This window comes from Diabrotica undecimpunctata, chromosome 2, assembly GCF_040954645.1.
Source record: "Diabrotica undecimpunctata isolate CICGRU chromosome 2, icDiaUnde3, whole genome shotgun sequence".
NCBI lineage: Eukaryota > Metazoa > Arthropoda > Insecta > Coleoptera > Chrysomelidae > Diabrotica > Diabrotica undecimpunctata.
The window spans coordinates 115,276,150-115,299,687 of NC_092804.1; the positions used below are offsets into that span (position 1 = coordinate 115,276,150).

At 33.1% G+C, this 23,538-nt stretch overlaps 2 protein-coding genes across 4 annotated transcripts in view; both read left to right on the forward strand.

The window, feature by feature from the left end:
- Pcyt2 (Phosphocholine cytidylyltransferase 2) overlaps positions 1–10,638 on the forward strand; it is a 98,221-nt gene extending 87,583 nt beyond the window's left edge. For all 3 annotated transcript variants that reach the window (XM_072523315.1, XM_072523316.1, XM_072523317.1), the window contains one exon: positions 1,739–10,638. In XM_072523315.1, coding sequence (XP_072379416.1) covers positions 1,739–2,091 — 353 coding nt within the window. In that variant the 3' untranslated portion in view covers positions 2,092–10,638. The remainder of the gene's footprint in view (positions 1–1,738) is intronic.
- A 7,474-nt stretch (positions 10,639–18,112) lies between these two features.
- LOC140433876 (uncharacterized) lies at positions 18,113–22,240 on the forward strand. Its single transcript, XM_072521850.1, has one exon. The coding sequence runs from the start codon at positions 18,113–18,115 to the stop codon at positions 22,238–22,240; it is 4,128 nt and encodes a 1,375-aa protein (XP_072377951.1).
- The last annotated feature ends 1,298 nt before the right edge of the window (positions 22,241–23,538 follow it).

A 23,538-nucleotide genomic window follows, 5' to 3' on the forward strand; every position in this document is an offset into this window, starting at 1 on the left:
GTTACGATCTTTCACGGCCTTTTGGAACGATTATCGCTATAGATATATTTTTTTTCTGTTTTGCATTCAATAATTTCTATCCTGCACCTGTTTCTGATGTTATTCCGCTTTATTTTGTACATTAATGTTTTTCCTGTCATTCTGCTTAGGATTCGCATTGCTTTTGTTTCCAAGTATCTTCGTGCTGTTCTAGTTTCTGCGGTGTAGGTAATGGCAGGTTGGAATACAAGGTATATATATATATATATATATATATATATATATATATATATATATATATATATATGCGCGGTTTTTGTTTCTACTTTATCACTTCTTCCTCATTATTGCTACTATTTAATAATTTGGTTTTCAATCTCAAGTTTGCACTTTATTAGTTCGTTTGCATATCATACTATATTAGTTTCCTTGATTGTTATTTCTTATTTTATCTTCTTGTTACTTGTTGTAGCATTTTTTCCACCCTGTATATCATATAAATTCCCTAAGGATTTATTTAACATTTCGAATTGCGTCTAAAAATCTTCGAAGAGAATAAACATAATCCAATTCTTTATTTACATTGGCAAATGCCACTAGCATAATCTAAGTGTTTATTTGGGATGTACCTCTGCGATATGCCTCTAGAAAGAACCTGCCTCATTTTCTAGTAAATTTTATGTAAATACGTATGAATTTTGGCACTAAGTTCAGAAATGTAGTAATAATCAATATAGTGACTGATCTTTACGTCAATAATCCAGTGAATAATTTTCATACTGTACCCTAGTAACTGTCAACTCCAGTAAATAATTTTAAAATTGTTATTCTTCTCCAACAATGGAACATTGCTAAATTCTTCAACAAAGGATATATCTTGTAAAGTGCTATGATATTGGGTGTATTGCGTACAGGTATGGAATTCAAATATCTAATGAAAAATATACAGACATATAGTTTACGTGAAATGGATAAAAAAAATTATTAAAGAAATTCAATGAGAGAGGATTAGAGACAGATACTTTAAGGTGTTTCAGAGAGCACGTAGTCGGTCCCGTCTACGTAACTGGTCGTCATGTTAGGGGCGCTTGTGCAACCTGAAAATCCTAACACTAGATGTTAGGCAGAAGGTTACACACGAAGAGAGGTGCCGCCTAATTTGGTGGCCATGAACGAAAACGATTTAATAATATCGTTTTCTGTCCACTGGGCTATACGAAATGTGTAAAAGATTAAATCTTTTAGCAAAAGCTGCTATTGCTTTGTTGGATTGAATGGCCAAATATATGGCCTAGGAGGACAAATTCGCCTACAATAGACGACCTAAACTTCCGCGCTCGAATCGGCATTTCAGCATCCCTGCTTCATCAGACACTCGTGCTGATACAAATTCAAATTCGGAAAGTCCAACAAATGTCTCTTAAAACTTTACCACTGCAGTGGTTAACGTACAAAGGTGCCACCTACTTTGTGACCATGAACGAAAACGATCGTTTTAAATACCATTACCGTTTTTACCATAAACGAAGTTTAAATTTAATTTATTTATTTCTTATATAAATAAAAAAAAATACAAAAAACTAGTGTTCATGGTTGAGATGTAGATAAGTGACAGTGATATAGTATTATAATTTATGCAATTTATGCCTCTCAGTATATATATATATATATATATATATATATATATATATATATATATATATATATATATATATATATATATGTAGTAACCATTCTCATTACCATTTTTTTCTTTTAGGTGAACGGAAGGGTGACATAATAGCTAAATGGGAGGAAAAATCTAGAGAATTCATCGAAAACTTTTTGCTCCTTTTTGGCCGTGAAAGATTAACCAACATTTGGAATGAAAGCAAAGGAAAAATTTTAAGTGCTTTAAGCCCGCCCGTATCCCCGCATCCACCAGCCAGTCCAACGTCCAGCGAAGGAGAGTTCGATTTTTCGGAGGACGGTATGCCCCCTCTAAAATCAGCACGAGTCGAATCTCCTTCGCCCCCTTCTTCTTCGTCCGCATCGAGAAATAATTATTATAGTGTGGAGGATTATAGCGACGAAGAAGAAGTTTCATTGCCAATAAAAAATGGAAAATTATAATGTTGAACGGGTGTTTTAGTTGTTTGAAATCGTTAGTGCTTGTTGAATGTGATGCTGTCTTGATTTCTCATTTTTACAATATAATCTTTTTTGAAAAAAAAAAACGTATTATATTCTGCAGCCAAAAAGTTTAATACCAACTTAATAACATTATTCATAGATCGGTATTTTACATCGACAATATACAAGTTTTTAGAATATACTGGTCAACAAGTCACTAATGACACATGCTTGTGTATTCTTAGTAAAACCGAAGCGTAGTAATACTATAGAAATTATTTATTCACACCAGGTATAAATTTTATATATTTTATATATTCATAACAGTTAAAATAAAATAATTAACGTAATATAAAATGTATATACCAAAATAAAATGGTTACCCTACCGATATTTCCAGATGCAACAAAATTATCCCGAAATTCACGAATTTTCTAAATTAATGTCAACTTTGTTTGACTATAATCTACTTGATTGGAGTTTTTGTCGATTATATCCCTATCAGAATATCCCATATTTTAAACAGTTTTGAAAAATATATGACTAATATCTAGTTGGAATAAGAATATTAAATTTAATCGTTGTTCGAACAATGAAATTTGCCAACAAAATATAGAAAACCTATGGTTAGTTTAGATAGATAGGTCTTTATCAGAAAAGCTAAACTGTTTTTTTTTGAGAAATTTGTCAAATTGTTAGGTATAAACATCCAACACAGTGACATGAGAAATATTGCTTCCTTAAAATAAGTCTAGGTGGATTGATTCTACCATATACACCCTTCCCATAATAAGTTAAGCAGTCTGATTTCATAAGCCATTTCCAAAATCATGTTTTCTCGAATTATTTTACAATAGACCCATCGGGAGTAATTTTTGTATCTTTTCAGGCTACTTTTAGCCATTTTAATTAGTGATGCCACGACTATTCGGCTACAATTGGGTATTATGTGTACATACCAAATGGGAAAACACAAATTATTCAAAAATATTTTGTAAGTTTAATCGGAAATAATTACTTGAATATTCAAAATCTGTCAGTGGTAAGTTGTGATGAATAAAAACGTTTTTCGTCGGTCATTCGTTGACAACCTTAAAATTGTGTGTTCACTTACTTAATAAGTATGAAAATTATACTTATTTATTCTTTACTTATTTCTTTACTTATTCCTTCTCTACCCCGCGAGATTTTATTGTTAGGTAACAAACACACAAACTATCAGCCATCGGGACGCGCCGTGTTGGGGTTGAGGACATCCCCGCCCAGTCTGTCTTGCACAAAGTACTGAAGGAACCCTACTCAGTTTAGCGTCCCTCCTCTAATAATAATAATCACTACGAACCTCATATTCCCAAATAAGTGATTTTATTCAATGATACCATTTTGTAATATTCAACAAATAATGCGTGTCGTGGTACTATGATCTACATATAAATGAAAGAAATTCGCCCGCTCCGTTTCCCGCACGCATCGCATTGAGACAAGTCGTAACCTGCAACCTGTTACGCGCGAAATGCACACACCATTATCCGAATAATTCTGCAGTCAACAAATTAAACGTATCATTCATCTGGTATAGCACCCTCATACGGTAAATTCTAGTTGTTTCCATATAGTGGTCATTATATTCGTATTAGAAAATCAATGTGCTGAAACTGCTGCTTTTCCTGCTGTCGAAGATTCTGATCTAGATTTTGTTAGTTATTCTTCATATTCTTTGGCTTAAGTGGTTATCATGTATATTCTTTTCGGGCAAATCAGTAGCCTTTGTATTGGTGTTTTCCTTTATAGAATTTTTTTCTACAAATTTCTTTTTAACTTGTTTTGGTCGGATACTATCCTCTGACCCTTTCCAGCGGGACGCTAACTTTCTTATATTCCACATTTTCGGAACACCGACAGTAAGTTATCCACCTTATGAGTACAACTTTAGCCCAGGCGCAAAATTAACCAAAAAGTAGGCAATGATAAACCTTAGTTTTTATTGATTTAAACTAAGGTAGAGAGACAGACACTATACCGATTTATTTACAACAATATAAACATTAAAATTCCGTACTAATTTGAATTTGAAAGTTTAAGGAACAAATTTTACATTAAACAATAGTTAAAAATATTTTAGCAGCATTTTACGCTCAGAAAAAAATAAACTAAATAAAACTGCTAGTATGACAAACAGTTTATATCTTTTTGTTATTAGTATAAAAGTTATAGCGTAAATATTTTTCCAGCTGGAACTTAAGTTGCTATTTTCTTGCCCTAATTTATGAAATCGATATGATTCTGTTTAACTATCCCTAAAACACAAATTTAGACTATTAAATCTTTATGAACAAGATGACTATTAACAGATTAACTTTAACCATTTCGAAAGGGCATATAATCATGTCTCGCCAATTCATCTCGAAGGAAAAAAAAGAAGAAAAGTTTGGGTTTATTAGTAAGCTATGTTGACGGGCGAATAAGAAACAATTTGTTTTTCTCCAATTTTAATAACAGTAAATAAATAACCTTAAATGTTAAATATCTTTAATAAAATATTACTTACTTTTTTTTTGTTCCGAAACGTAAAGTGAGTTAAGTTTTCAAATATTTTGTATATTTTAGTACAAATGACCTTTATAGCAAGCAAAATAGTTATAGCAAGTCAATCATCAAGCTTATCGTTCGGTAACCAACGCATTTGCGTCGGATTTATAGAAAATGGTATAAAGTACTGTATTGTATAGTTAAAAGATAACATATTTTTAACTAATGGTAATTTTTGTATTAAGATTTATATCTGGTGTTAGTTTACTGTGATCGACTACTCTATTTAAGAACGTAGTTTATTGTATCGGCAAAAGATAAAAAATATGCCTTTTTGGGATTTAGCAACATTCCTCAAACGATTTGCCCTTGTTACCATTATTATTTTTATTAATCATACTGTGCCAAAAACTAAAATAGTTCCGAAAATGTTAGGTATTACCATTAAGAAATTATTACGTTTTGGATTTAATAGATATGATAAATATCTAAAAAAATTATCCGCAGGAGTTTCAAATAATATTTTAATTAATAGAAATAAACAATATTAAATATTGTCGCCTTCAAATATATAAATAATTTTAAAATTCGTCATATTTATATTCAAAAAAGGAAAACACTACAAATGTCTCCAGAACATCACTTTTTAAAATTATTTTCAAAATAATTTTCTTGTAAGGTTATCTTCTTTTTTTCCTTCGGTCGTTCCGAATACTGATTAAGGCTATTTTTACTGTATTAATTAAATAGTATAAAACCAAATTCATAAGTTCCGCAGCCATGAAATTTATTTTAGAAATTTTATCGCATTTTAGTTATTTTATTTCACTGTTTAAGGATTTCATATTCTTTCCGCATTCTGTTTAAAGACTTGATTTAGATGACACCGTGTTTAAAATAGACTAAAATTTAATATAAGTCTAGATTCCAGTTCATACTCAAAATTCAAAGTAAATACCAGGGGGAATCAAAAATGTCAATCTCTAGAGATTTTGCTTTAGTGTTTTTAATCTAGTCAAACCTATTCATTTTCGAAGATCTTATCATCTTATAAGTTCGATAAGGCTAGGTTACGTGAATAGGGGAACTGAGAGATGATATTCATGTTTTTATGCAGAAATCTCGAAATACCAGCGCAGACTCGACTGATGCATTGTCCTAGTATAATACTCACTCCCCACTTCGCCACAGCTCTGGTTTCGCAAATTTTTCAGCGTTTGAAGATAACATTGATACGATTAGAAGTGAAGAAACTATTGGAGGAATCTCTAGAGACTTCCCTCATTTTCACATCGTAGCCGTAAATACAAGTCTCGTCTCCGGTGTTAATGCGTTTCAAAAAGCTGTTTATCAACATTTTAAAAGTTACTGAAAATTTTGAAGTCTTGCAATATTTATTAGAAGTTGTAACACAAAAACAAAACTTTATACAAACACATTGCTTTTCATTTAAATTCATTATTCAAATACGATTGCACCTTCGCCAAGACGAATCTAATTAAGCATCGGAATTGGAAAAAACTGTAAGAGTTTTGTCTGTCAGGTTAAACAAGGCGACCAACCTCAATACGCCCTGTTGCGACGTTGCCATAACATCCTGAAATTTGATGATCTTCGTAATTATCTGAGGACTTGTTTTTTTTTTAGTGTCTTAAGATTATTTTCGCTTTTTACTAATAACGGAGATTAACATTTAACAGTAAATTACACTGTCGTCTTCATTCTAGTCTAATAATATTATATACACATATTATAATATACATTTAATTATATAGATTATTGTATAAACGTTATGGTAACAATAATTAAACTTCTCACAGCTAAAAATTCTTTGAATAAACTTTCTGAAAGATAACTTCACTACGGAATAAACTTTAAAACCAAAGAATCTTGAAGATAGTTTAACTCGTTATACTTTAATCCCTTTTATCAAAGTGTTGCTAAATTCTTTATAGTTTGTTCTCTGCATGCTTGCTGTTAACAAATTATTGCCTTACCTAATAATTGTTAATGTTTGTAATATAATTAGTCTTTTCATATGTAAATTTGTTGTTGGGGAAAATATTGATTGAGCTTAGTAATAGCGACATAATGTAAATATTATTTGGGTATGAGATTTAGTTTAACTTAAAAAGCTTCAATTTTAAATGAAATTGCTTTGGCTCAATCAGTTGCGGAGACTTTAAAAACTTCAATACAAAAAATACGCGTACTTCTTATTACAGTATTTAACAAAAACAAAAAACACCAACTATGAAAAAAGTTCGTATCATGTTGTATGGTTGCTATTTCTTGTCAGATAGTCAGATATTTAACCTTCCGTCGGGCGCGGTGTATCAAATTGATTACGCGGCTGTTTACGCCTCATATTTAATATTAACTTATTTTAATACTATGCGTTTAATACATGTCATCCATGTACGTAAGTCCATAAAAACTTAAAAATACATTCGAATACAAATCATTAACGCAAAAGGTAACTAACTTACTTTTTCTAAAATCTGACGTAGTACTCGTAAAAAAACATAAAGTTCTATATTATATTCCGTCATTTATGTCATCTTGTGGTATTTCTGTAAATATCTGACTTCAAATGTTGCGAAAGCTGTTTATGTGAATCAGACAAATGGGTTTCTTACATTTTTTGCGGTTATACTTAGTCAAACGTCTTTGTCCAATGCATGTATGACATCTCTTGCGTTTTCCGACATGTTCATGGGGCAAATTCTTATTTTCTTCGAATAAGATTTTGATCATTGCCAAAATATATTACCTTAGCATTGATTCCACTCATATTGATCATAGCGAAAAATACCACCATGGGTCAACGACGAAAATTTCTAGCTACGTTGTATGAAGCACACAATTTATCTGTTGTGTAAACTCCACCTTTGGGGCGATTGTAAAAGGTGATAATAGATGGATTCTTTTATCTTCTATTTCAAGATCAATAGAGGAATCTTCATGTAGACTTAAAGCCGAAATTACACATTTTCCTTTTCTGGCAACGTAAGAAACCAAAGTGCACCCATTTTTGAAGGCAAACACGCTACTATTATTAGCTATTGTCTTATTTGGAAGGAATTCAACCAATCTATCAATGATATACTGGTGAACCAATTATCTAAACTATAAGATTTCTGTGAATTGTTTACTAACATTTTAAAAATGTCACGAATTGCTGCAATTTTGTTGGTTTTTTTTTCTTTTATTTCTATTACTGCGATCATTAAATGAACTTAAATCTTTAATGTTCATGGCCAGTTGGAATTTTTCAATACCATCCCGTCGGATCCCCACAGGTCTTCCACAGTCTGTCTGTTACTTCTGTGAACACCAGCAAAGTATAAGAGACATATAAATACTTTCAGTTCAACAATGTCTCTAGGCTTGGCATCTCTATCACGTTTGAAGAGCGATTAACACTTTCAATATATTGGTCTGTTTTTTATTTTATTTTGTTTTTTCTAACAGCTTCTTTTCTTTACTTTTCTCTCTTCCAAAATAAAGTTGTTATCATCTGCGTTAGATCCATCGTAATCATCATTGTCACTAGCTTCTTGCTCGGTATCTGAATCGCCATCACGAGGTTCGATTTCATATTCTGCATCTGTATCATTTTAATCATCAAAATGATGATCTTCAACATCTTAAGGATCCTCCAAGTTATATTTTTTACTACAACTTACCATGATAAGCGTATTTCCGATCTAAAAAAAATATAAATGTGTTAACTTACAAAAAAAAATCAACCAGGCGGAGTGAATCAGTTTGACGTTTATGAAGTAAGTGTAAGTATAATTATGTAATTTTGAATAAAAAAGAAAAGGTAGTAGTAGTATAAAGAAATAGTACTTACCAAACTAATAAATGTCACAAAATTACAAAATTAATTTTGTTACACTAATGGGTGCGGTATATCAAAAGAGACACATATACTGGCACAAAACATTTGTGTTGTATCAATTTGAACAGCCGTGCCCGACGAAAGGTTAATATAGTATAGAAGTAAGGAAGCTAGACTACTATCTGAGTAAAATACAGTTTCCCGAGTTCTAACGAATTTTTAGGTAAAATGACCAAAATTGTCGAAAAAATTTCTCCGATTCTGAAGAAAAATTTTTTTATGAATTTTATAACTTTTCTTTTATGTTTATTTCTATCCTTGTCATTTATTATTATCTATATCTATTGAAAAAATAAAACAACTACTGATTTAATCCTGATTTATCTTCGATTTGGATATTTGATTTTATGAACCAAAAAATTCATAAAATTGAACCTTGAAGCCTTTATTAAGTGCCTCTGAATTCTTGTAATTTTTCAATGAGTCACTTTTTCTCATGATACTACAAGATCAGATGTAAATATGATTCAAAAAACGAGTTGTGGCTATTAAATAACGCTAGTGACGCTATATTTTTTTATTTCGTGTACGTCATTAGTTAATATCACCTTCAATATATTCCTCCTTCTCTTACCCCTTCCATTGCTTGAAACAGCACAGGATACCTTTTTCTGTCCATTTCGCTAGGACAGCTACCGCTTTTTTCTTGCTGCTTCAACAGATTTATATGTTTCATTGAATTAATTTAATTTTAATGCTGATTTCATCTTAGGGAAAACTAGGAATCTGACGTCGTAATATCTGGAGAATAAAGCGTAGGTCTAACAATCGACTGCTGTAATTGGCTAGGCATCTCTTGAAAAATAATACGAGTCTGTGTATTGTATTGGTTCTAGGGATCCATGACTTTTTTCTTGCAATTCCAGAAGTTTTTTCCTTTTTGTTTCGAATTGCTTTGAATTATTTGCTACTTCATGTATATTTAGCTCTCTGACAAGTTTCAGTGCATCTATTGGCGCTTAGTGTTAGAATCCTAAGTAAAAAGTCACGATTCTGCACATGTTATCGTTTTCAATAAGTTTGGATCATTCTCGATGGTATTCAAAGTAAAAAAAAACGTTATGAGAAATTTTTTTTACGCATTCCTTGTCGATTCCTACATTTTCAGCAATTTCACGAACACCTGACCGACGATCAGATTACCATTAACTTTTTTTTATCTATATATATATATATATATTATACTTTTGACATCGATGGCATTTAATCATCTTCTAACATCCTCTCGATTATCTTGAAAAAGCTTAAACCACTAAAACTAGGTGGTAACGTTTTTCCTGCGATTGGATCGAAAGGTACGTCTATTCGGGCTTGTTTACAAAAGCGAGTTTTTTATTATTTTTAATAAAGCTTTTTATAGCCTCAGTTTTTTAAATGAATCTTATTCTTCTTCAGCCTTAAGTAATCCAACTTTGGACATAGGCCTCCCCCAAATCAATCCAGTGTCTTCTATTTTGCCCCACTTGCTTCCAGTTGTGTCCTCCGATCTTCTTAATGTCATCAGCCCATCTCATTTGTGGTCTTCCTCTGCTTCTCTTTCCCAACCATGGCCTCCACTATTGTATTACTGTGATACTGCGAACACTCACCAACCCGTCCGGCAAGCGTGGTGTTTTAATGCCATTATACCCCTCAAAAAAAACACAACATGTTAAACTTAAATGAATCCAAAGTCTAAATAAATCGATTTACGAGTTTGGTATACGATTTTACATTCAATATTCTCTCTAACAGCAAAACTTTTAGTAACTAATAATTAGATTATTAGGGACACGAATATTGTAATGGATGGGAAATCAGGATTTTATTTATATGAAACGTATGAAGGTAAATTATTGAAGTGTAATTTATAATTTAGCACAATTTTTATTTATTGTTATGAACGTTTTTGATTTTTTTGCTATTCATATATATTTATATAAATTATACATTTGGTTTTTGTTTGAAAGATGTGTAATTGTTGTTGTTTTTATTTAATGCTAACGGTATGATCTGAATGTGTTTTAAAATCGCTCTCAACGCAAACACGAATATATTTTTACATAATAACCAATTAACATCATGTACTGGTTCGCTTTTGAACATTATTAAATTAAAATGTATTAGTATAACTTGTTTATTTCTTTTTTGGAAGCATAGCTTTCTTATCGCGGGCTACGAACGGAGCGGTTCATTTCAGTGGATCGCACACAGATGTGAAAAAAATAAAACTGACAGTAGTGACTGTAACGATATATCGCGCGACCACCCACTACGTGGAGTAGTAAACGCAGTCCCATGCGTGTTTGTTAATAAAATAAACTTTAAAATAAAATGAAAATCGATTGAAATTGAATCGATTCTAGTAAAATCGATTGAAATCGAATCAAATAAAATTGATTGGAATCGATCTGAATCGGATGGGTAACATTCTCTGGCGCAGCATATATACTGATGATTTAGTGTTAATAGGAAATACTGAAAGTATGTCTATAAAACAAAAACTTTAAGAGTGGAGACCAGCGTGTAGCGAAAAAGGTTTAAACTTAGTAGGCCAAAAACACAGTATCTGGAATGTTCATTTAAAGATAAGAGTTACTACTATAAATAAGATGATGAAATGATAGTTTTATTTCATGAGTGAAAAATAATAGTTTTATTTACCTACGATTGGTATTACAGAGTAATGGGGAAACATGGAGATGTATGCAATAGAGTTAGGGCTGGATGGATGGAATGTAAGGAGGTGCGTGGTGTGTTATATGACAAAAAGATTCCAATAAAACTGTAAGGCAAATTCTATCAAACTTACATAAAACCAGCTACTAAATGTTCCGTACCTCGTAAGGAAAGAAAGGTCAATTAAAAATAAAGAGACAACTAATGCGTTTGGCGGAAATGAGAATGCTTAGATGATTAGTGGGGTGATAAAATTGATAATGGATAAATTAGAAGTAACCGCAATTCCTGGAAGAAGCAGAAAAGGAACTTCAAAGTAGATTTTGGTGGGGGACGTTTAGGCAGGGTATATCGGTGAAACGGATAGATATTGATGTGACCAAAGATAGAAACTTATGAAGATATCTAATTAGCAAAGCCGATCCTGCAGGAATGGAGGCAAAGAGAATATGGACAATATAAAATCTGGTTGCAGAAATGGAATGAGTACACATGAAGCTTTGTTTGACATACAGGAGTTGGTATAGATATACCATAACATGTCTGTAGATGCGTTCGCGTGTTCTATATATTCTGTGGTTTCCCACATCTTTAAATCATCATTCAGCCAATCGCGTCCACTAATGGACATAGAGCTCCCTCAGTCTCTTTCAATGTTCCCTACACTGGGCCGTTTATGGTTTCGCGCTACTCTTCCCATCAACGGTCCAACTAGGTGATGGTCATCCTCGGCTTCTTTTACAGTTTCTGGGCCTCCATTCCATGATTCATCTTGTCCACCGTCCAACTTGTATTCTCGCTAAATGTCCAACCCATTCCTACTTTAGCCTGGTGATGCTTTCGATGACGTCTTCAACGCCTGATATTTACATGATTTGTTTGTTTTTTATGTGGTATCGAAGGCTCACGCCCATAATTGCACGTTCCATGGCTCGTTGTGTAACTCATTGAGTTTATTTGCTGATCTTTGCGTGAGTGTTTGTGTCTCTGCTCCATAAGTTTGTACTTTAAAACTCATTGATTATAACTTTCGCTTGAGACACATGTGAATTTAACTTCTTAGAATATGACAAATTTACCAAATTCTGGCCGTGTCAGGCCTATTCGTTTTTCTATTTCATGTGTTTGATTGTGTCTGCCTATTTTGATCTCGTGTCTTAGATATTTGTAACTGTGTTTTATACGAATAACCGTATATTTGATATAGCGTTCTCACAAATGTTTCTATTTAGTGACGTATACCTGTAATCTATTCGGCTTTGTTTTAGTTACTGTTTCAAATTCTACAGAATCGTAAGCCTTGAGAATCAAGAAGACCAAGTAGCTAATAGAAAGCAAGCAAAGGAACATGTTAGTAGTTGTTCTTGAGTGTAACAGAAAAACTCATAGTACGCGTTCAGCTTTAGATATATTTAGTTAAAAGCTCGGAACTGCCGATCACTACTGTTTACTGGGGAAAGGGAGACGTTACCAAATTAAAATGGATAAACTTTTAATACATAATTTGACAAACTGGTATAGAACCACCACTATATGGTTATACTACTACATATGCCCGTAACTAGACTTTCGATTTTTAGATCTCACCATTGGGCTTGCCTTTCACTGCCTTTATATAGTTGTGTAGAAATATCTTCTTTATCTGCTGTGTTCTATTAACCTTGGCAGCCATCAGCAGTACTTCCACTTTTTATATCACACTTCTAAAATGCATTTTTGTGCTGGTTCCATACCATTAGCGTGAATTATTTATTTAAGAATTTCTGCGATGACTTCGACTCCTTTTACCATCGATTTTACCCAGCATAATAATCTGAAACCCTTGGTACTTTGTATTAAGCAGTATATGTTCTTAAAGTTTTCTAAAAAATAAAATAAACAAGCGAACATAATTAAATCAGAACACGGATTATTACAAAGATGAAAATAATCCTTCGAAAAAATATATATCAAACAAATTAATGCTAGGTACAGAAGAAGAAAATTAAACGGATAAAATTTAAGTACAGATGAACTTTAAAATAAGAAATCCAAGTATGCTAAGACAACTATTTAAAAAGATACGGCCTGATGAAAAATAACCAAAAAGAACGGAAAGTTGGTGTAATAGTCACAATTCCAAAAAAGGAGATTTAAGAAAACGTGAGAATTTACAAGCATAACACTTCTGAGTGCCTCTTCTAAAATAATATTAAATATCATTATAGAACAGATTGAAGCCGCCGCACCTAGACAAAAACTAAAGCAGTAACCAAGTAGTCTTTCATGCAAAACTAGCCACTATCGATCACATTTGTACACTAAGCGTGATAATGAAACAAGCAAGCGAATGGCAAAAGCACAAAATTGTAATGTTAATTGATTTCGAAAAGGACTTTCACTGTATAAACAAAGAACAAATGTGAAAAACTCTGAGGCAGTATGAATTGCCAAAGAAGAATATTAAACAACCAAAGAAATATTTATACAGCGGCATTAAACAAAGATACATCCTTTCTCCGACCCTGTTCCCAATCTTTATAGACTGTATCGGGGAAAAAATAACAGATGATATAACAGGCAGTAAATTGTCAAACTTACGCAATATTCCGATATAATGGGCCTTAAAATAAATATTGAGGAAACGAAATGAAATAGGAGCCAGGAAACTAAAATAAAAATAAAGAAATAGAAGAAGTATATAGATTCATGTATATAAGATCAATCATGGTAAAAAGATGGATGCGAATGAGATATACAGAAAGAAATAACAAAATCACAACATAACTCCTTAAAGAAAATATGGAACACATGTAGTATATCAGAATAAAAATAAACCAAAATATGTAACAGATATAGTGAGTTTTGGGTCATAGGTGAACACAATAAGGATAGATTATTTCTTTGTAAAAGTCTTACAAAATTTCATGAACCTGACTCACTAACTGGGTGACGGCAATCTACAAACGAAACTAAGAAATCCAACATTACTGAGAACATTTAATTGTCTGTAGTGCGTTCTCATAACAACACAGAGTCAAACTAGTGCAGTATTTATTGTTTTTTTTTTCTAACAGTAAGCTTTAATTCTTTTTATTGAATTCAGTCTGAAATTAAAATAGTTAATGTTTTTAGGATTCATTTTTTTTTTCGAGCATGCATATTTCGAAGTTTTATGAAGTTTTGAAATATCCCTATTTTCGTGTTTGATTTTTTAAATGCACTGAAAATATAATAAATAGGTTGAATAAAAAAAATGCACTTCAGTGTGAACTGTAGAACTGTATAATTACTGAAAAGCATAATAAAATAAAAAATACTTTAAGCAAACTTACAATTAAGTGCCGCCAAGTAAAATACCATATGCTGCATTATTTTACTAACTAGGGTCCGTTCTCACTTATTACTTTACGTGGTGTGTCGTATCGTAAACATTTTGCTATCTTTGTGCTTATTATCTTATTATCTGTGTGCACTCCTCCGCAATTGCTTGCTTTAACGGAAATAGTTCTATCCATTTTGTGGAAGTATCTTCCACTACAAAAATTCATCTGTTTCCTTTTTCAGTCACATGTAGCGGACCCACTAAATCAATTGCAATGGATTCAAAGCGTTGTACCAACAGGTGTTTGAATCAGACCTGCCGGTTTCAGATTCATAAGTTTATACCCTTGGCAGTCAATCCATTTATTTATATGCTTGACAACATCTCACCTAATTGTAGGCCAGTTTTAGCGAAAAACAACTCTTTGAGTTTTCTTTTCGGTACCATATTTTTTTTGTTAGCATACCATAAGTTTTTTATTGCTTATCGTTGTTACATCCACTGCGATAGTAGGTCACAAATATCTTTGTGTCTGGACCAGAGATAAACCTTGATAACATATCAGCAATACAATTCGTTCGTCCAAGAACGGATTCGATTCGTAAGTCGTAACTTTAAATTTCCAATTACCATTTAGCAACATTTTAGACACATTAACCATCAACAGTGGTTGGTGATCTGCTTTATCAACAATAGGCAAACTTGCATACTCTATCGGCTTTTTATTTTTTCCTCCCCCTGAAAGAGACATTGCTCTAAAGAAGAACAACAGACAAAACTATATGTTCTTAGATATTAAGGACCAGAAATCACTCTCAAACTACTAAAAAATAGTATAACACATGGGCCGGATAATATATGAGCTGAAATACTATTTCAAGATGATCAATTTTAACTCTTAGATTGTGGATTGTAGATTTCAGAGGAGTGGATTGGCATCATAAACCTTTTCACACTTCTCTTTGTAATATCTTTTGTGTAAACCCGACATTTATATTCAGACCAACAGATCTACCCTTCTAAGAAACTTAGTATAGGCAAGATATTTTGACTTGGTCAGACTTTGTTCCAGATAATTATAGCGATAGCGAACAATTACAGATAATGCTTTCGGCCGTTTCCTCTTCATTTTCGGGGAATCTGTACCCATATTGCTCTGTCTACTTTGCCCATTTTAAAGAGATAATATCTGAGTTAGCAATATCCAGTGATAACACTCGTGATTACTCTTAGTTCGATCTTCTGAAGCTCTAAGAGTATTTTTGTGTAGCAGAAGATTGTAATAACTATTTTGCTTGTATATGTGACCTGTAATATTTTCGCAGTAGGCTAGATTATGTTCCTTTTCCCATTTTCGGACATCCTCCACTACGCCGGTTTTTGGTAAACCGCAGAATGGGTTTGGTCAAGTAAAAGGAATATTTGCTCTATCTTTAACAAAACATCAAACATCATCACCAATCTCATTATAGTCAACTTGGGAATATTTTGACAGATTTATTTTCCCAAACATACGACATGAAAATGACATATGACATAAAAATTTCTATCTCTCAGTATTAATAGCTCAAATAAACGTACTGTCGCAGATTTCCTTCATTGAAAAAAGAAAAATAATCATGAATAAAAAAAGAAAATTAATCATGAATAATGGGAGTATATATTCTTTATTTTCATTAAAAACTTTCCATTTGTAACTACTAATCTATAAACTACTAAAAATTTCAAAAATAAACTTTTGTTTTATTTAATTTGGTTTTATTTTGTTAATAAACCGGATTTAAAAATTTTTTGTTTAAATATTGGCAATGAGCACGTATGCTTGGTTGTATAGTTAATTCCAGCCACTGCCAATCGGTAAAAAAACTCATAAGAGTTGTTCGGGAAATGAAGAAAGGCGGGGTGATAGAACCTTCTACCAGCCCGTCAGTCTCTCCGATGGTCCAGACCCAGAAGAAAGGAATGAGGTTCTGTATGGACTACCGTTTGTTGAACAATGTTATTAAGAAAGAGTTATCCTCAGCGATTGACTGGAAGTAAATTCTTTTCTACTTTAGACTTGAAGTCTGGATATTGGCAGATAGATAAAGAGAAGACAGCCTTCACCACAGGTGAAGGGTTGTGGCAATTTAAAGTTGTGCCATTTAAACTATGTAATGCTCCTGCGAAGATGTTTTTAGTCAACTTAAAGGTTCCCAATTCATGTTAAACCTCAAGAAGTGCCAGCTATTTCAAAGTAAAGTCAATTATCTGGGTCAGCAAAGAAAAAGTAGCCGTGGATAAGGAAAAAATTAATTCCATTAAGGAATAGCCAGAACCGACTGACAAACATCAAGTGAAAGTAATTTTGGGGAAAAACTTGGGATCTTACTATCAGAGGTTCATTAAAAAGTTTGCAGATATCGCTAAGCCATTAACGTGACTTACGGAGGAAGCAAAAGATGCTTGCTGGATAGAGACTGCCAAACTGCCTTTAAAACCTTAACATTGAATAACGGCACCAATATTAGGGTATCCACTGACAGAAGGAGAGTTTATCTTAGATACAGGTGCAAGTAATGTAGGGATTGGAGGAGTGCTATCTCAGATTCAAAGAGGACAGGAACGACTCCTTGGATATTTTAGTAAAGTGCTTTCAAAACCTGAACGAAATTATTGCGTCACAAGAATAAATCTTCTAGTAGTAGTAAAATCAGTAGAACACTTCTATCAATATCTTTACAGACAGTATCTTAAGACTCTATCTTAACTGGTTAATGCAGTTTTAAAATACAGAGGGTCAGATAGCCAGATGGATTAAACTACTCCAAGAATACGATTTCAAGATTAAGCATCGGACCCGAGATAACAACAGGAATGCTGATTCTCCCTAGAAGACCTTGCCCAAGAAAAACTGTAACAAAATAGAATCCAAGGAAGCGGCAGTTGTTTAAAATTGTTTCAAAATATTTTTATTCTATTGTTTTAAAATATTTCTATTCTATGTACCTATATGTAAATTCTTAGCCCTAAGTTTTAATTTGCCTAGCCGGCAACCCTGTCAGCCCTAGGCAAAGTTATTACAATTTTATAAGGGTAGTATGTTTCCATATGTTGCCATAAGAGCAGACAATAAAGAACGTGTGAAGAGATTTCATTTTATAAGTTATTTCTTCACCCTATCGACCAAATATTTACCACCACGATTAACCAGCGACCAGTCAATTTAATTCAACAATTTAAACATACAATTTTTTGGTCCTTCGAGCCGGATTCGGTGGTAAATCGTAACAATTTCAATTTTAAATCATCAATTTGTTAAAAGTAAAGCAAAAGTTTCTATTAGTGCATCTGTGCCTTTCAACCCATCAGAGAACGGGACAGCGAGTCAAAAGAACGTTGACAAACACGAAGCGGTGTTCCTGTGGCCAATTTGCTGAGCGATTGCAGACGCGCATCCCTGAAAAGTTGTAAGTCCGTTCCACTTATATACCATCTTAAGATAAATCCTACCCTTAACCCTTATCGCAGTGCTATTTATAGATTCTGGTATTTCAGACTTTTTTGATCTTTTTAAATTTGCATGGTATTATAACTTGTCAGATTTAGAGATATTTACGAACATTTCAATTAAAAAATAAATAATGTCGAGCTCAGATATTGCACAATTAATAAGAAATAGAGGTTCTCTTAAACGTAAATTAACTTCATTAACAAATTTTGTAAATAAAATAAGTGATGGTTCACTTAAACCGACATTAGGCGATGTAAATAGGCGATACAAAAATTATCTTAAATTATTAAGTCAATTTGAAATTATTCAGCAATCTATCGAGGAGAAATGTTCGGACGATCAATTAGAAATTCATTTTAATGAACGTGATCCATTTGAAAATCATTTTTATACAGCAATTTCATATTTAGAGGAATACATAAACAATTCTTCTCCGGTAATAAATGCCACACCTCAAAATGTAGTTAATCACGATCCACTTCAAAATTTTCTTTTGCCGAAAATCAAGCTTCCTACATTTAATGGTGAATATGAGCAGTGGCTCGAATTCAAAACCAATTTTATAAACACTATCGATTCAAATTCATCATTAAGTGCAGGTCAAAAGTTTAACTTTTTAAAAGCTGCGTTGGAAGGTTATGCCAAACGAACAATAGAAGGTTTTACTGATTCCCAAGACTACCATGCTGCATGGAATATGCTTTGCAACAAATTCGATCGAAAAAAGTTTCTAGTAGACACCCACTTAAAATCTATTTTCAATTTAAATTCGATAAATAAAAGCACATTCATGCAATTCAGAGGGTTAATCGATGAAGTTTCAAAGCATTTATCATATTTAGAAGGAATGAAGCTCACTAAAGAGTCTCTATGGGATATGACAATTATTCATGTTGTGTACAATAAATTAGACAAAGTAACTCAAAATAAGTGGAAAGAATACCACACTTCTGCCGAATTGCCTCATTTAAATGAATTTCTTGAATTCCTTAAACAGAGACAAGACATATTACAATCTCAAGAAGAGCCTCATTCCTCCTCAATGATGACCGTTAAAAGTCACTCTGGGTTTCAGAAACCTCTACAATCTCGATCACAATTTCATTTAGCAATAAATCAAATTCAGTGCAATTTTTGCAAGAGTGATCATTTAATATATTCTTGCCCCGAATTTTTAAGACTAACAATTAATGACAGATGGGAAAAGATTAAATCTTTAAAACTTTGTCCGAATTGTTTACGTTTTGGTCACTCCAAGGAAAGGTGCAGTAGCGGATCATGTCGTAAGTGTAAACGTAAACACAACACTTTATTACACCAAGATTATTCTCGTTCATATCAAAGTCAAAACACACAGTCAAATGCATACAACAACAATAATCAATACAATTCACGAGACACAATTCAATCAGTAGGTGCTCAGAATCATCCAAATAATAGTGACCAGGTGTCACACAATTCACAAGCAATTTCTCACAATAGTCAAGCAATTTCAGTCCCAAATCAACAATGCTTAGTTACAGAAAGAAATACACAATCTAATATAATTCTGTCGACAGTAACATTCAAAGTTAAAGACCAAAACAATCAATTGCATCAATGTAGAGCTCTGCTCGATTCAGGAGCTCAATCCCATTTGATTACCGAAGAGTTTGTTAAACGGTTAGGGTTACCATTAACCAATACTGAATTAGCTATTATTGGTATTAACCAAGTGGTTTCTAATTTAAAAAAGAAACCTTCAATTACAATTTTCTCAAACAAAAATAATTTCCAATTTCAATTATCTTGTTATGTAACACCATTCATTTCAACTATTCCGTTACAACAATTTGATATCTCTACAATTTCCATTCCTCAAAATATCGAATTGTCTGATCCTACATTCAATACTCCTCAGAAAGTTGACATGATCATAGGTGCCAGTTTGTTCTGGGAACTGCTATTAGATAGTAATATTAAATTAGGAAAACATGCACCAGTGCTTCAAAATACTAAACTTGGATGGGTAATATCTGGTACTGTAATGAATCCGATATCAACGTCGTTATGCAATTTTTCACAATGCTTTATACCAGAAGACAATCAGTTACGTAAATTTTGGGAACTTAATGAGATAAATGAACCTATGATGTTATCAAAAGATGACGTCCAGTGTGAGGAACTATTTACCAAACACACTCAAAGAAATGAAAACGGTCAGTTTGTAGTGAAGTTGCCCTTCAAATATTCTACCGATTTATTGGGAGATTCAAAAGAAATAGCAAAAAAACGATTCATATCACTCGAAAACCGATTCAAAACTCATCCTCAATTTTACCAATTATACAAAAATTTTATACATGAATATATCGATTTAGGTCACATGACCAGGGTAGAAAGTGACATGGTCACTGAAACAACTTATTTCTTTCCCCACCATGGCAAATACAAGCCTAGTAATCTGACTACTCAACTTGGAGTGGTCTTCGATGGATCAAGTCCAAGTAGTTCTGGATGGTCTCTCAATGAGTTACAATATGTTGGACCAAAGGTGCAAAATATCATATTTGACATTTTAATTAGGTTCCGACTATACAAGTATGTTGTGTCTGCTGACGTTGGTAAAATGTATAGGCAGATCCTTATACATGATGCACACAAGCCCCTTCAACAGATCCTATGGAGGGACAACCCAGCAGATGAATTTTCAATTTATCAATTAAACACCGTTACGTATGGTTGTACTAGTTCGCCATACTTAGCAATAAAATGCATAAATCAATTAGCAATTGATAACTGTAATACATTACCGACAGCTTCACAGACAATTCTTAATGATTTCTATGTTGATGACCTAGTAACGGGTTCCAATGATCTTTCAGAATTACAAACTCGATGTAAAGATATTTCAGACATAATAAAACTTGCACAATTGAAATCAATCGCAGAGGAAATATCTATTTTAAATTCCAATAAACAATTACCAATCAAACATAAAGTTTCAAATCTTACTCCATTTTTAGATGAAAATTATGTATTACGAGTAGGGGGTCTACTTAGATTATCTGGATTAGACTTTAACTCTAAACACCCTATATTAATTTCATCTAACCATCCTTTCACTAAGTTGCTATTTGAACATAAACACAAAGTCCTATTACATGCAGGTCCTCAACTCCTTCTTTCATCAATTCGACAATATTATTGGCCAATTCGGGGGAGAGACCTTGCAAGAAAAACGGTAAGAAATTGTCTTACTTGTTTTAAATTTAAACCTACATTTGCCAGTTGTACAATGGCCAGTTTGCCCGAAGCTCCCACAACCCCATCACTGCCATTTCAGCACTGTGGCATAGATTTTGCGGGACCATTTTTATTAAACAATAAATCGGGTAGGGGAGCCAAAGAAATAAAAGGTTACGTTTGTGTTTTTGTATGTTTCTGTAACAAAGCAGTTAATCTTGAACTCATTACAAATCTTACAACAGACTGTTTCTTATCCTGCTTGAAGCGTTTCATAGCTCGACGAGGTATCCCCAATGACATTTATTCAGATAATGGATCCACTTTCGTTGGAGCTCGCAATGAACTTAAACAATTTGGTCAATTTCTTTTAAAAAATAATACTTATATTCACAATTACGCTATTGATTATAATATAAATTGGCATTTCATTCCACCGTATGCGCCTAATTTTGGCGGTCTTTGGGAGGCGGCAGTTAAAAGCATGAAACACCATTTAAAGAGGGTGTTACTTGACAAAAAACTTATCTACGAAGATTTTAATTCTTTGCTAATTCAGATCAAGGGAGTCTTAAATTCTAGACCTATGTTTGCACTCTCTAATGACCCAACTGACCTAACGCCACTTACTCCTTCCCATTTTCTGATTGGCCGTCCTATTACAACCATTCCCGATACTGACTTAAGCACAATCACGATAGGCAGGCTCTCCAACTACAAAACGATTCGTCATATGTATCAACAATTTTGGAATCGTTATGTGAAAGAATACGTTTCGCAACTGCAACAGCAATACAAATGGAAAGAATCTTCGTCCCATTTGAAAATTGGAACTTTAGTGTTAATTCGCAGTTATCAACAACCACCATGTAGATGGCCTTTGGGACGTATTATTAACTTGCATTTTGGTAAAGATAAACTTTCAAGAGTGGCAGAGGTAAAAACAAACAATAAGACAGTTATTCGCTCTGTTCGTCATTTGTGTCCGTTGCCAATACAGCAAGAGAGTGTTAGTGAGAATATTAATACATAAGACTTTATTTAAATTTATAATCTATTTTGAAGGTACTCTTCAACGGGGGAGTTTGTTTAAAATTGTTTCAAAATATTTTTATTCTATTGTTTTAAAATATTTCTATTCTATGTACCTATATGTAAATTCTTAGCCCTAAGTTTTAATGTGCCTAGCCGGCAACCCTGTCAGCCCTAGGCAAAGTTATTACAATTTTATAAGGGTAGTATGTTTCCATATGTTGCCATAAGAGCAGACAATAAAGAACGTGTGAAGAGATTTCATTTTATAAGTTATTTCTTCACCCTATCGACCAACTATTTACCACCACGATTAACCAGCGACCAGTCAATTTAATTCAACAATTTAAACAGCAGTGCTAAGATCAACGGTGGTCAACCACAAAGAGAAGAATTGGAGAAAGATCCAGTTTTAAAGAAAATTCGAAAATGGAAATAAGAAAACAGTTGACCGTCTTGGCACGAAGTATCAAAAATATGCTGAGTAGTTAACAATTGCGTATTGGGCAAAGTGGGACTCTTTTATCATTGAAGACGGCTTGCTTAAACCAGTACTGGGAAATGATAGTGGGTCTGAGAAGAGAACACAGTTGGTGATTCCAAAGCAGAATAGCCGAACTACTTCGTCAGTTACACAACAGTCGAACAGGAGGGCATTTCGGTGTAAAGAAACCCTTTCACAGAATTCGGCAACGCTTTTATTGGATGAATAATTCCAACCATGCGAATAACTGGTGTAAGAAAGGTACCACATGTGCCACGAGTAACGGATCTTGCCAAAAAAGAAATGCTCGTATGACACAATACAATATTAGAAATCCGTTTGAAATAAGAATAGCTTTTGACATTACCGGGCCATTTTTAGAAAGTGAAAATGACTGCAACTACATGTTGGTCGTGACGGATTACTTCACGAAGTGAGTCGAGATCTACGTAATTCCAAACCAGAAGGCCACCATTATTGCAGATGTTTTGATCAAAGAGTAAATCAGCCCATTTGGGGTTCCTTTGAAGATCGATAGTAACCAAGGAAAGAACTTTCGAGAGTGATCTATTCCAGAGGATCTTCGATAGATTAGGCATGAAGAAAACAAGAACTACAGCCACCCGCAATCGGATGGAATGGTAGATCGAATGAATAAGACAGTTGGCAAGTATTTGGTATAAATGATGTTTAATCACTAGCGAGACTGAAACCAGTACCTTCTATTCTTCGTAATGGTCTACAGATCCACTGTTAATGAATCAACAGACCAAATAGCAGAAAAAGTCCTATTTTTACGAGATGTGACTATCTTG

Coding starts and splice junctions, on each gene's coding strand:
- LOC140433876 (XM_072521850.1), top strand. CDS start 18,113: ATGTCGAGCTCAGATATTGCACAATTAATAAGAAATAGAGGTTCTCTT.